Source organism: Pan troglodytes, chromosome 21 (assembly GCF_028858775.2).
Source record: "Pan troglodytes isolate AG18354 chromosome 21, NHGRI_mPanTro3-v2.0_pri, whole genome shotgun sequence".
Lineage (NCBI taxonomy): Eukaryota > Metazoa > Chordata > Mammalia > Primates > Hominidae > Pan > Pan troglodytes.
Window position 1 is genome coordinate 26,416,367 of NC_072419.2, and position 13,648 is coordinate 26,430,014.

Below are 13,648 nucleotides of genomic sequence, written 5' to 3' on the forward strand. Positions count from 1 at the left end.
TCTAGCCTGTTACTGGGGTAGTTTTAGGATGAAGCTGCTGGGGTGACATCTGTGGGGAGGCGTGAGGAAGCACAGGTGAAGAGAAGTTATCGTTTTAAATGGTATTAAATTGCTGTCAATATTGAGTCAAGGTGTCTAAGGTTCTGGTTTGGGGAAGAAAACTATAGCTAACTATAGCTACTACAGAAAGATCTTAAACCAGAACTCCTTTGGGGCCCTGAAGAACTTTTTTTTTTTCTTTTGAGACAGAGTGTTACTCTGTCGCTCAGGCCGAAGTGCAGTGGGGCGATCATGGCTCACTGCAGCCTCAATCTCCTGGGCTCAAGTGATCCTCCCTCCTGAGTAGCTGGGACTACAGGAGCATGCCACCATGCCCATCTATTTTTTTTTTTAATTTTTTTTAGAGACAAGGTCTTGCTATGTTGCCCAGACTAGTCTCAAACTGCTGGATTCAAGTGATTCTCCTGCCTTGGCTTCCCAAAGTGCTGGTCATGAGCCACTGCACAGACCAAGAACTTTGTTTTTCTGGCCAAGGACTTTATTTTTTAAAATAATAATAAGCTATGTACTGTCTGCTTGAACTATTGGGTGGCCACCAGCATTTCATCCCATGGGATGTACCTGCTGCTGCACCTGGCAGTGTGTTCCTGTCACCTGCTCTCATCTCCCTCTTGGAGCAGCTTATGAAGGAGAGATGCCACCTGCATCTTTTGAAATGTGATGGATCTGCCTGCCCTGAGCAGAATTCAAACTGGATGGTGAATTGAGGACTGCTGGAGGTTAAAGGGTACACATGCAGTTTTCAGGCAGCTAATTAAAATAAACTAGTACATTTCTGGAACCTAAACTGCTCCAATGCTGTAGGCAAAATTCCCTGTCTGCCCTGGCTCATCAGAAAGAGTTTGTATATGGAAAACTTCAGAACAGAACAAAGAAACTTAAGTCTGGATGAGGAATGAAGTCTTGGCTCTCGTTGAGCAATTCCTGAACTGCCAGGTGACATCAAATCCCCTGCCGAAGAAATGTCTGAAATAAAAAGAATTCCAGACATTAGGCCTGGTTTAAAACAGGGTATGCTTTTTTATTTGTGTGCTTCTGGGTCTAAACAGGTCATGGTTTGCTCCCCAAGGTGACAGTGTGGCTCCCATTCCGTCCCTAGTTCTGAGCATGGCACTGTGATTTCTTTCTGGAGTTGCTCCAACCTGTGGCCTTTGCTAATGAGTGATGAACCCCAGAACCTGAACTTCTAGAGTCAGCAAAATTGCACACTGCCTTCTCAGGAGGTTTCTGGAACGTTGGCCTTCATCCCAGCAGGATCACAAGTGGAAAGAAACACAGGGAAGACACCGTCAAATCTTTAAAGTGGCCACAGCACGGAGCACTGACACAAAGAGACGATGGTTCTGGAAGGAGGGGTGGGATGCTCTGTGTCATTATTGTTTTCTAGATGGGATTCCGTGCACAGGTCATCACAACTCACTGTGAGTGCAAGCAGGGGTGTAAATCGTGGGGCCGAAAAAAACCTCTCTGCAAAGATCCTTGCTCACTCACTGATATGCACTTCTCAGCTGTAGATTCATGCTTTTCCACTTGTTGAAACGTCCCTAAATATCGCCCTCAATGTCCTGTTTGTGTCGCTGGCTCTCTGCCACTCAGCGAATAATGAAACAGCCTCAGTGAACCTGCAGCAGCAGCTGCCTTAGCTTCAGTGCCTACCCACCCCTGCAGCTGAACCGCTTTGAATATTCCTTGATGGTGCAAGAGACAGTCTCACTATTCCCTTCACTGGCCTTCCTCTGTGTCCGTCACGGTTGGCATGAGCTACCTCCTGTGCATGTTATGGCGAGAAGGGATGAATGAGGAAAGACAGGGTGGTTTTATACTTGATCCTGGGACAGTCACTGGGTAAGGAAGGGTTTGGGGGTGCTCCCCCAGGCCCCCCTCAATGCGTGAAGGCCTGAGCCAGGTCAGCTGGCAGAGGTGTGTGTATGTTTAACTTAGAACTGAATGTTGAAGGCTTTGTGACCCAAAGGGAAGAATTATTGGGATCTGATGCCCTAGCAGGGGAAATTCCAAGCCCAAAAAGCTACAGTTAGAATTCAGAACTGTGTTGTTACCCTGCCTCTGAGTTTTCCTCTACGTTCAGCTCCCCTTTTGTGGATGATCGTGAAGCTGTTTACATGTTGTCCTCTTCCGTGAACTGATCCCTGTAAACAGTGACAGGATTTTATCCAAATATTTCTGATTTCTAAGGGAAAAATAGAGCAATTTCTTCCCAGTGCCCTTCTGTTGACCTTGCCTGGGGGAGAGGCCAGCAGAGCTAAGGATGACCTCACCCCCTTCCAGCAGGATTTCCTGGGATGTACAGAACCTCCTTCTTCAGCTGTCCCTCTGTGATCAGCCACACTCAATCTATAAACTTCCAGTGCAGATGATGGGGACATCTAATATTGGGTCTGTTCACATTTCAGCAGGAGGTGAAACACACAAAGTAATCATTAGGCTTCCTGAAGTCCCAAGGACCTTCTACGTCAGCGGCAGAGGTGGGAGGTGGGCTGGCGAGGTGGGGCAGTCTAGGAACTGCGCTGGTGGGGACAGGAAATTGGGCTGAAGGGAGATGTAAGGGCTTGGTGGGAAATAAATGGCACTGTGTTGTTGACGGAAAAAGATCTTGGCAGGACTGTTGTTGTGAGTGTTCTGTGGCTTAGAAAGGAATTTCCTACAGGCTGGACTAACCATTAAAAATGTCTCTACCTTCAGGAGTCCCCGGCGTGCAGTGGAGCCTCGCTGGGGGAAATGACAGCTTGGACCATGGGCGCCCGCGGTCTGGACAAGCGAGGAAGTTTCTTTAAGGTAAAAGGAAGCCTTGATTGGGATCTCAACTCGTCTGCTTGCTGCCTGAGCCTGGGAGCTGCGGTGCTCCACGGAGCTGCTGAGGGAAGTCTGCTCTCTGAGCCAGCACCGGCTAAGGGAGCTTGCCCGAGCCCAGCTGCTGATTGTTACCAGGGCTTATAACAGGTTGCGGGGTCTGTGATTTAGTGCTTTCATACAGGCACAGGACTCGGGCACGGAGAGGGGCCGTGCTGTGCAAGACGGCTGAGGCTGTCCTTATTTGAGAGCTGCTCAGTTTGTCCTTTTTCAGCTGCAGGGTTTTATGGTGGAAGCTGTACTTTGCTTTCCAGTGAATCAATGCTGTCGTCCATGCGTTCTCTCCTTGGCTTGTTTGTATGAATCACTGAAGGGCTCCAAAACAAACAAACAAACCAACAAAAAACAGCTTCCTGGACCGCATCTTAGAATGATGAAATATTATTTTCTGGTATATTTTATCAAACATCCCCAAAGGCTTCTTATGATAATGAGGAAGCATGATTATAACTGTCTAACTCTTCTGCGTTCATATTGATGTTAATGGGACTAAATTACCTTGCTAGCTTAATGAGGTAAGATTTTAAATGGGTGTTTTATGTACTCTGTGTGTGTGTATGTAATGAAGACTTGGTGGTCGCTTCTGATTGACACTTGGGAATCAATTCCCCTCTTGTGGCTTTTTGCTTTGTTTCCTTTCATTCACCCTCGAATTAAGGCATCCTCAGTATAAAAAATTTTGAAAATACAGAATTATGTTTAAAAAGGTAGAAAAATGGAAGTAAAATATGCACTTGAAATCTGTCATAGGCAGTGTTCCAACACCGGGTCTTGTCCTCAGAGGAGGAAGACGGAGGAGATTTTATTACCGAGGACAAGTGACTATGTTTAACAATTAACCAACCTTTATGGGTTGGAAGTATCTATTAACACTTATTTACATGTTTCCTGTTTCCAAGAGAGCAAAACTGATATATTGTGTCAACTGTTGACTCTACAAAACAAAACAAAAACAAACAAACAAAAAACCATCAGAAGAACCTGCTGATAAAGCAAAGTTCATGAGATTTACTGAAATAAGGAAGAACATCACCAGGACACAGTCTTATTCATGTCTAAGCCAGGGGAGATTAAGAGGCAGATTTATAGGATTCGGGGATCTAGGCCTAAGTCCTTCAAGCTGCATTTTTCAAGGTGGAGAACTAATTTGATTTCAGTGACGTCTATGCCACAATAGCTTGGGACTGGTGGATACAGCAAGACTAGGATATTGAAGTGGCTCTTGACAAGTAAACCCTTGTTTGATAAGTGAGCTGTTTTCCCAGGTGAGCAAGTTGCTTGCCAGGACAAATTAGTGTGTAGACATTTCCTGCAACAAACAGTGAAGTTATTTATTGGTTTACAGCCTTAATTTTCTGGGCAAGAAGATCCTGGAAGAATGAGTTACGTTATGTTGACACAGATGGTCTCAATTATCAATCCTAATAGTTAAGCTTTGTGGACAAAGTAGTCTCAGTTCTCAAATGATTTACTCAGTTTTGATCAAACCTGTATAACCTCCACCCATTGGAGGCAAATGAGAGTAAGGAGCTCCTCAAGTCCCCTGTAGATCAAGAGCTAAGCCCACCAGGTTGCCCAATTGTCATCCTCCAGGTTCCTGAGTTGCATCTGATGCTGAGATATTTATTTCCCCCTGTTAAGAGGGATGATCCAAAACCTCTCCTTAACCCAAAGCACTGTCTAGATCAGCCTAAATATTGGCTAGTCCATAATTACCACCTTATGATGGTCAGGAAGCACAGTGGAGCCGTATCTTACATAGTAGTTAGATTTTAAAGTCAAGGCAAAAGAAGAAAATGGAGGCCAGCCATGGTGTTTCATGCCTGTAATTCCAGCACTTTGGGAGGCCTAGGTGGGCGGATCACTTGAGGTCAGGAGTTCGAGACGAGCCTGGCCAACATGGCGAAACCCCATCTCTACTAAAAATACAAAACTTAGCTGGGTGTGGTGGCCTGCACCTGTAATCCCAGCTACTTAGGAGGCTGAAGCAGGAGAATCATTTGAACCTGGGAGGTGGAGGTTGCAGTGAGCCAACATCGCACCACTGCACTCCAGCCTGGGCAACAGAGCAAGACTCCATCTAAAAAAAGAAGAAGAAGAAGAAAATGGAGTATAAAGTTGCCTTTGAACATTTCTTAGGAAGGTGCCCTGAGGGGCCCAATGTACTACCTATCATCAAGTCCATTGTAGCCAGTTTTTCCTGCAGTTCTAAGAAAATCATATTTGTTTTTATTTGAGTTTTCAGTGGGACAGCAGTTAAGTCATTGACTTGTATTTCTGGGCTATGCTATAGGAAAGAACCAATCAGGTGAGAGGTGAGAGGTCTGCCTGACCCCGCCACGGGTGAGATCTGCCATGTAACCTCTCCTGGGTCAAATACCCATGAAAATATTGGCAAAGGCACCTGCACTATTTAACTTGTCTGTAATTTTGTGTTTTTGGCAGAGTTTAAATTGTTTAATTCATTAATTTATTTATTTATTTATTTTGAGACGGAGCCTCATTCTTTCGCCCAGGCTGGTGTGCAGTGGTGCGATCTCGGCTCACTGCAACCTCTGCCTCCCGGGTTCAAGCGATTCTCTGCCTCAGCCTCCCGAGCAGCTGGGATTACAGGCGCCTGCCACCACACCCAGCTAATTTTTGTATTTTTAGTAGAGACGGGGTTTCACCATCTTGGCCGTGCTGGTCTCGAACTCCTGACCTCGTGATCCACCCGCCTCAGCCCCCAAAATGCTGGGATTACAGGCATGAGCCACCACGCCCAGCCTTGTTTAATTTATTTAAGTCAGATGCTCCATGTAAATGATATAGTTACTTTATACTTCTTTCTTTCCTCTTTCTTTCTTTCTTGGAGCTCCCAGGCTCAAGCAATCCTCCCACCCTGGCCTCCCAAAGTGCTGGGATTACAGGCGTGAGCCACCGCACCCAGCCTCCTTCCTCTTCCTTCTAGACATGGTTATTCTTTGCTGTAACAATTATTCCGTAATTAGTCACCAATATTCACATGCAGTTCTCTGTGAGGAGAAGTGAACTGCCCTTTGGACATTCAGTACTGATTCTTTGCAGGTTCATTTGTAACAAGCTGGAGGGGAGTTCGGTGCTGAGATGGATTGTCACCCAGTGGCCACCTTCTGGGACCCACTGGCCCTGCTCTGACTCACCATGCTTTATTTCAGTTCTCACCTATTAAGCGCCCATGAGCAGCCAAGCTCTGTACGTGGCCAGGGAGAGAAAAAGCAGAAGCCACCCCTAACCTCATGGAGCTTTCAGTCTGGTAGCAAATAAAGATATTAATCAAATAATCACAGCACCAGACACATAACTATAAATCATGTTTTAAAAATGCTTCATGGGAGATGTAAAAGGAGCCCTGAGAATATATAACCTAATCTGGGGTTCCAGAGAAATCTTTCCCAAGGAAGCGGACTTTGACTTGAGAGCTGAGGTCGACATTATACCATTTAGGAAGATGGTTGGAGCTAAGTTTTGGAGTGACTCTTGATGCTACCGCAACGCACTTCTCAGCAGATACCAGTGATGCCATACAATTGGAGAGGATGCTTTCATAAAGCGTGAGGTTTCCTGGTCACATTCTTGGCTCACAGCTGAATTCCACATGAGTATTATCCCTCTCTTGGCTATTAGTGCTCACGTGACTTTGTGTAAAGCACAGATAATTGGAAGGCAATCATTGGACCTCTTTTTCATCATTATCCTCCCCATCCAGTTTGTGTTTCTAAGCCAGAGTTGCTAACCACTAGTAGTTAGCACTACTAGTGATTTGTGGTTTCCCATCTGTCCTGGCTCATGGACATGACTCAGATAGGCTGGAGGACATGAGGTGCGTGGATAACACACAGATTATCTGAGCATTCTGGGATCACTGAGATGCCCTGTGGTTACTGTGGAATCGCATCCCAGAAGCTCCGACCACATACATCCATGCAGATAAACCCATTTTCCAGGCACGCACAGCACCATTGTTAATTTTCCACAACCATCTGGGAAAAGTGGTATCTTCCTGCTCCACAAAACACATGGCAGAGCCGGGCGCCATGGCTCACACCTGTAAATTGTAGCATTTTGGGAGGGCAAGGCGGGCAGATCACTTGAGGTCAGGAGTTTGAAACCAGCCTGGCCAACATGGTGAAACCTGTCTCCACTAAAAATACAAAAATTAGCCAGGTGTGATGATGGGCACCTGTATTCCCAGCTACTCAGGAGGCTGAGGCAGGAGAATGGCTTGAACCCAGGAGATGGAGGTTGCACTGAGCCAAGATGGTGCCACCACACTCCAGCCTGGGCAACAGAGCAAGACTGTGTCTCAAAAAACAACAAAAACAACAACAAAACACGTGGTAGGGGAGAAGGGGTAACACCCTAGACATGGTAGCCAAAGTTACCTGCTTTTAAGTAATAAATGTGAACACCTACTGCTATCACATTTCAAAGGTATATTGAACGAAAGAGTTTGTATAAGAAAGATGTCATCTAGGCTGGGAAAGCTATTGGTAGTCTTGAATTAGGGGCAGAGATGCTCAAAGTTATCTTTGATCCCCCCTTTCCCTGAATCCCATAGTTTCCCCCAAGCCACCTCCACTCTCCCTACCATCCAGGCTCCCAATGCTGGCAAATCCTCCTCTTTAAAAAAATTTTTTAAAATTTTTAAATAACTTCTCTTTTTAAAAAAATGGAGATGGATTCTCTGTGTTGTCCAGGCTGGTCTCAAACTCCTAGCTTGAAGCAATACTCCTGCTTTGGCTTCCCAAATCCCTGGGATTTCAGGCATGAGCCACCACCCCTGGCCTAAATCCTCCTCATGTCTCCAAAGTCCTTGCCTTTCTTTCCTGTCCTATAACCACCTTTCCTGTCCTATATCCTGTCCTTGCCCTTCTTTCCTATCTTATATCCACTTGGCTATTAGTGCTCATGTGACTTTGTGTAAAGCAGAGATAATTGGAAGGCAATCATTGGACCTCTTTTTCGTCATTATCCTGCCCATCCAGTTTAGGTTCTCATTCTTTCATTTGGTTCTCCTTCTTCCATTGTGGGCATTATAAATGATGCCTATAATCCACCCACACCAACACCGTACATGTTTCTACTGATCCATGTCACCTGCTTGAAGACCCTGGCTCCTTGCTGGGCACAGGACCAAGTCTGTACCTTGACATTCAAAGATTTTCAGGCTGTGCTTCCACTTTCCCGGAACTCTTCCTCCACCGGTCCTGCCTCTGCAGCATCGTGAGTCTCTCCTGGGGTCCAAACCCACCAATCCCTGCCTCCAGCCTTGCCCACCACCCTATCCCTTACCCCTCCCCAGCATCAGCCTCCCAACCACCCTTCCAGGCTTTAGACCCACTTCATCCACTGATAACAGAGCTCACATGGGCTGGGCTGGTATCTTCCTTTAGTTTTGTCTGAAGATCAAACTGTGGGAGAAATGTTATGTATGAAGGCCTAGCTGTAGTCTCAATGCAGTGCCAGGAAATAAACTTCAATTCATAACTCTGCCATAAGGGATTTGTTCTTTCCATTTGTCATCACGGCTATGATCCTGAGAGGGATCCTCTTATAGCAAAGAATGGTGCCAGAAGAGAACCAGGGTGAATTGTCCGGTCGACAGTTCTAATTTCTTACCGGCATACCTTTGGGCTTCCTGAGCAAGCCTGCCCTCCCCAGCCTCAAGTGTGTAGAGTACCCCCTTTCTAAGTGGCTGCCTTCTAACCTTCCTTGGCCTCTGGGACAGGGTGAGAGTTGAGAGTTGCTCTTACTAGACCAAGAAGAAAACATGTTTTAGCTTACAGGGATCCTACCCTCCCGGACCTCAAAACCACTCATGCTGCAGAAGGATCCCTGAACCTAGGTTCACGAACCAACTGGGGTCATTCAAAGGCCCAGCCCAGCAGCAGAGGCCCAACTTGAGAGGCCCTCTTTGGTCATGTCTCACAGGTTGGATAAGAAGGTGCATCACGATTGTGTTTCAGAAACAGAAAACCTGTCATTATATTTCAGAGAATAACAGAAGAGCTCTCTGACACCACAAAGACTAGACCTGCGACTAGCTTTGAAGAAACTACATTGCTGAAATCTGGCTATACCGAATAGATGAACCAGTGGGTGATGATTCACTTGACCTCAGCTGAGTTCCCTCAACTATTGGTCTCTTCTTGGCATTTGAAAAAGTATTCAATTTTCAAAAATTCTGTCTGCCAAGCAAAATTTTTCAATCATCCAGAACTGGTACAACTGCACATCTCAGGCCTCAGGGATTCCCAGTAATGGAGTTTTCAGATTTTTTTGTTTCCAGATAAGTGGAAATTCATTCATCTGCATGCACAGTAACAACGTACTGTGGACAGAGATTGCAGGGGCATGAAAAATAATGGATAGAATCAAAAACCACATTTTAGTCAGTAATTTCTTTTTTTATTTATTTTATTTTATTTTTTTTTTTTTTTTTTTGAGACAAAGTCTTGCTCTGTTGCCTAGGCTGGAGTGCAGTGACATGATCTTGGCTCGCGGCAGCCTCCGGCTCCCAGGTTCAATCAATTTTCCTGCCTTAGCCTCCCAAGTAGCTGGGATTACAGGCATGTGCCACCACACCCAGCTAATTTTTTGTATTTTTATTAAAGGCAGGGTTTCTCCACGTTGGCCAGGCTGGCCTCCAACTCCTGCTAGTCAGTAATTTCATTGAGCAAATCCTTACATGGTTCTCTGGATGCTCAAAAGCCATAGAGATGAATGTTGCCCCCTTGGCCTCCCAGCAGATCCCCTGGACTATGAGTAGACGGAACATCACCTGCCCACTGTCCAGTGAGTCCACATCCCCACAATGTATCAGCCCACAGGCCTCTCAGCACCTTGCAGTGGAAACAGCAGAGCAAGTAGAGATTTAGTTACAGTGACAATTTACTCATAATAGTATTGCAAAGCATGCCTCACACCTGTATCTGGATGTGTCTTTTGTTTTCCATAAATAAATTCTTCATAGACACTGACACCTGGAGAGGCCTCAGAGCATAGAAACAATAGCACCATAGAAAACAGTGTAAGCCACAGATGTAATTTTAAGCATTCTAGTAGCCACATTTAAAACTTTAAAAGGAAAACAAGTGGAATTAATGTTAATAATATATTTTATTTGACCTAATATATCAAAATATCATCATGTCAACACATGATAGATATAAAAAAGTATTAATCAGATATTTTACATTCTTTTTTGTACCACTTTTTTTATTGACAAAAATGGTATATATTTATTGTGTACATGTTATTTGAAAACATGTATTATTCCATGTCTTTGAAACCCTGTGTGTATTTTACACTCAGCATGTCTCAATTCAGACCAGCTACATTTTGTTGTTGTTGTTGTTTTTGAGACAGAGTCTCTCTCTGTTGCCCAGACTGGAGTGTAGTGGAACAATCTCTGCTCACTGCAACCTCCGCCTTCTGAGTTCAAGTGATTCTCCTGCCTCAGCCTCCTGAGTAGCTGGGATTACAGATGAACCGCCACCATGCCCAGCTAACTTTTTTGGATTTTTAGTAGAGACAGAGTTTCACCATGTTGGCCAGGCTGCTCTTTAATTCCTGACCTCAAGTGATCTTCCTGCCTCAGCCTCCTTAAGTTCTGGGATTACAGGTGAGTGTCACCGCACCCAGCCAGACCAGCTACATTTTTAAGTGCTCAGTATCCACACGTGGCCGGCAGCTGCCAGACTGGACAGCATAGGTTTAGCTGGTCTAAATCCCTTCCTTTTACAGATGGGGAAACTGAGGCCCAGTTTAGGCTACAGCAGGGATGGGAGTCAGACCTGATCTGACATTGCTCTGTGGCTTCCTGACCCCACGTAACCTCCTGCTCTGGTTCTTCTGTGACTGTCTTCCCCCTTTTCCAGCTCCCTCTCCCAGAAAACTCCATCTGAAGAGGTCATAAGAATGGTGGTCTCTCTCTGCAGGAACTGTTGGCTTTTTTTTTTTTTTTTGAGTTGGAATCTCACTCTGTTGCCCAGGCTGGAGGGCTGTGGTGTGAACATAGCTTACTGCAGCCTGGAACTCCTGGGCTCAAGCTATCTTCCCCCATCAGCCTCCCAAGTAGCTAGGACTACAGATGCATGCCACCATGGCTGGCAACTTTTATTTTAGTTTTTGTAGAGACAGGGTCTCACTTCGTTGCCCCGTCTGGTCTTGAACTCTTGGGCTCAAGTGACCCTCCTGCTTCAGCCTCCCAAAGTGCTGGGATTACAGGCATGAGCTTTGGTGCCCAGCCTGTTGGCTATTTTTGGATGCACACACATGCCTCTCACCATTTGTTCCAAACATTTCCAGGACTCAAGTCAGCGCCCCCAAGGCATGACTTTCTAGGAATGCTATGAGCCTATCGAGCAGAAATTCCTCTTCATGTTTTCAAAAAGCAATGGATCTCATGGTTTTATAAATGGTTTTTCCAGTACATTGTGGCCATTCATTTCTGATGCTAACAGCATGTGTCGTTCCAACACATGCTCATCTTCGCCAGGGGACTTCTTTGTTTAAAAATCAGGAGTGAAGCAGATTGCCCAGGTTCCCCTCAATGATGTATTTCTCCAGGCTTCCTTGTAGCTCTAAGTTTCATATTAGAAGGATACCAAGAAGGAAGATGTAGTTTTGAAGGACTATTGTGTCAATGTAAAATTTTCAAAAAGTTAAAATATGACTCTTGTACAATATAGAATGAACACCTGCCAAAGCTTTATCTCACCCATTTATGAGGAAACCAGTAAATAGTAAAACTGGTTCAAAAAATGCTTTGACAAATGATGTATTTGTAGTCAACTTAGAAAGGCAGTCTGTGATAAGTTTGTTGAGTTAAAATCCAAACTGGTAACATCCTACAAGGCAATAAAACTGTAACCTTTGGTGTTCTCCCTTTTTACAGAACAGAAATCTGCAGGCTGGTATATAACCTCACTGTGTCTGATCTCTTCATTAATACCACATAAGTCAAACACAGATACATTCCTCTAGACAATTAACTAATCCATAGATAAACTTGTTAAATCACGTGCCAGCATGGCAATGAAAGGACAAACTCAAATAAACAAAAAGGCCCTTTCATCTAGAAGTTTTAAAACCCTCTAATAAACAACTCTGGGGTGAAAGCAGAAATACAAACTGGAATTACAGAAAAAAATGATACAAAATGATAATCAAAACACTACCTATCAGAATCAATGGTATACATGTAAAGCAGCAATCAGAGGAAAATTCATAGCACTAAACACTTTTTATCAGAAAAAACACGCCCCACCTTTTTAATCTATTTCCAAGTCTGAGTGTTTCTTAATAATTACTGCTGAAATGGTTTATTCCCAGCCACTTCTATTATGCCTCTCCTTTCCTTGTTCCCAAATATCCCCAACCAAGGATTTTTGCCTTAAAAAATCAAATGTCTTCAATGAGGTTGAAGAACTATGTGACAGCTAGTTCTATGTTTATTGACTTAAATACTGGTAGAGGATTCCTGGGCTCTTTTTCATGGTGTAAAATCCTCACAGTGACGCTCTTGGTGTTGCTCTAATCCCTAAACTCAGATATGTGCATATATATGTCCAGTGGTCTGAGGTGAATTGGATGGAGAATAATTTCCCAGCATAAAATCTTTCAAATGTCTTTATGGTGGCATGTAGAAAACCATTTCCACAACATAATCTGAAGCTGTACTATCTATTGCTGTGTAACTAATTACCCAAAATCTTAGTGACTTCAAACCGCAAACATTCATACCTCACATTTTCTGTGGGTCAGAGATCTAAATGCAGTTTAGCTGAGAGCCTCAAGCTCAAGGTCACTATGAGATTTGGGAGGAGTTGGTGGCCAGGGTCATAGTCTCATCTGAAGGCTTGACTGGTGAGGAATCCACTTACAAACTAACTTGGCAGGTCTCGGTCCATTGTCAAATGGTTCTCTCCACAGGGGTGGCCTTCGGACATGGCAGATGGCTTCCTCACATGGCAAATTAAACAGGAGAGAGCAAGAGAGATGGAAGTCACAGTCTTTTTATAACCTACTCTTGAATGGTACCCCATCACTTCTGCTATATTCTATTCATTAGAAGCCAGTCAATAAGTCTAGCCTCAGGAGCAATTACTCAAAGGTGTGAATATCAGGCTGTGGCTTACACTGGGAACATCTTAGAGAGCGCAACATAGAAAAACAGCTCAGTCACAAACTCAACAACCTGCAGGGCCAAACAGAAATAAAATGAGTGAGTGGGTCTGGCATCAGATAGGTGGGATTGGTGGAGACTGTAACAAAACTGGAGCATACAAGTCCCTTCTAGAAGGAGAAACTGCTCTCTCAGTTCCAACCAATTCTTGTCATGCAAGAATGAATGTGGGTTTTTTGGTTTTTTCCAAGTGAGGGAGGCCAGAAATCTAGATTTTCAAGTAAAATAATCCCAATTTAAAAACTATTCTGGCTGGGCGTCATGGCTCATGCCTGTAATCCCAGCACTTTGGGAGGCTGAGGCTGGCAGATCACTTGAGGTCAGGAGTTCAAGACCAGCCTGGCCAACATGGTGAAACCCTGACTCTACAAAAAATACAAAAATTAGTCAGGCGTGGTGGTGCATGCCTATAGTCCCAGTTACTCAGGAGGCGAGGCAGGAGAATTGCTTGAACCCAGGAGGCAGAGGTTGCAGTGAGCTGAGATTGTGCCACTGCACTCCAGCGTGGGC

At 44.7% G+C, this 13,648-nt stretch overlaps 1 protein-coding gene across 7 annotated transcripts in view; it reads left to right on the top strand.

Moving 5' to 3' along the window:
* Window positions 1-13,648, top strand: part of RIN2 (Ras and Rab interactor 2) — a 251,239-nt gene that overhangs the window by 134,921 nt on the left and 102,670 nt on the right. For 5 of the 7 annotated variants that reach the window (XM_016937522.4, XM_063803173.1, XM_024352161.3 and 2 more), the window contains one exon: window positions 2,761-2,853. In XM_016937522.4, coding sequence (XP_016793011.3) covers window positions 2,797-2,853 — 57 coding nt within the window. In that variant the 5' untranslated portion in view covers window positions 2,761-2,796. Of the gene's footprint in view, window positions 1-4; window positions 2,544-2,760; window positions 2,854-13,648 lie in introns of those variants that run through there. The other 2 variants (XM_016937524.4, XM_009436893.5) reach the window with 2 other exon arrangements.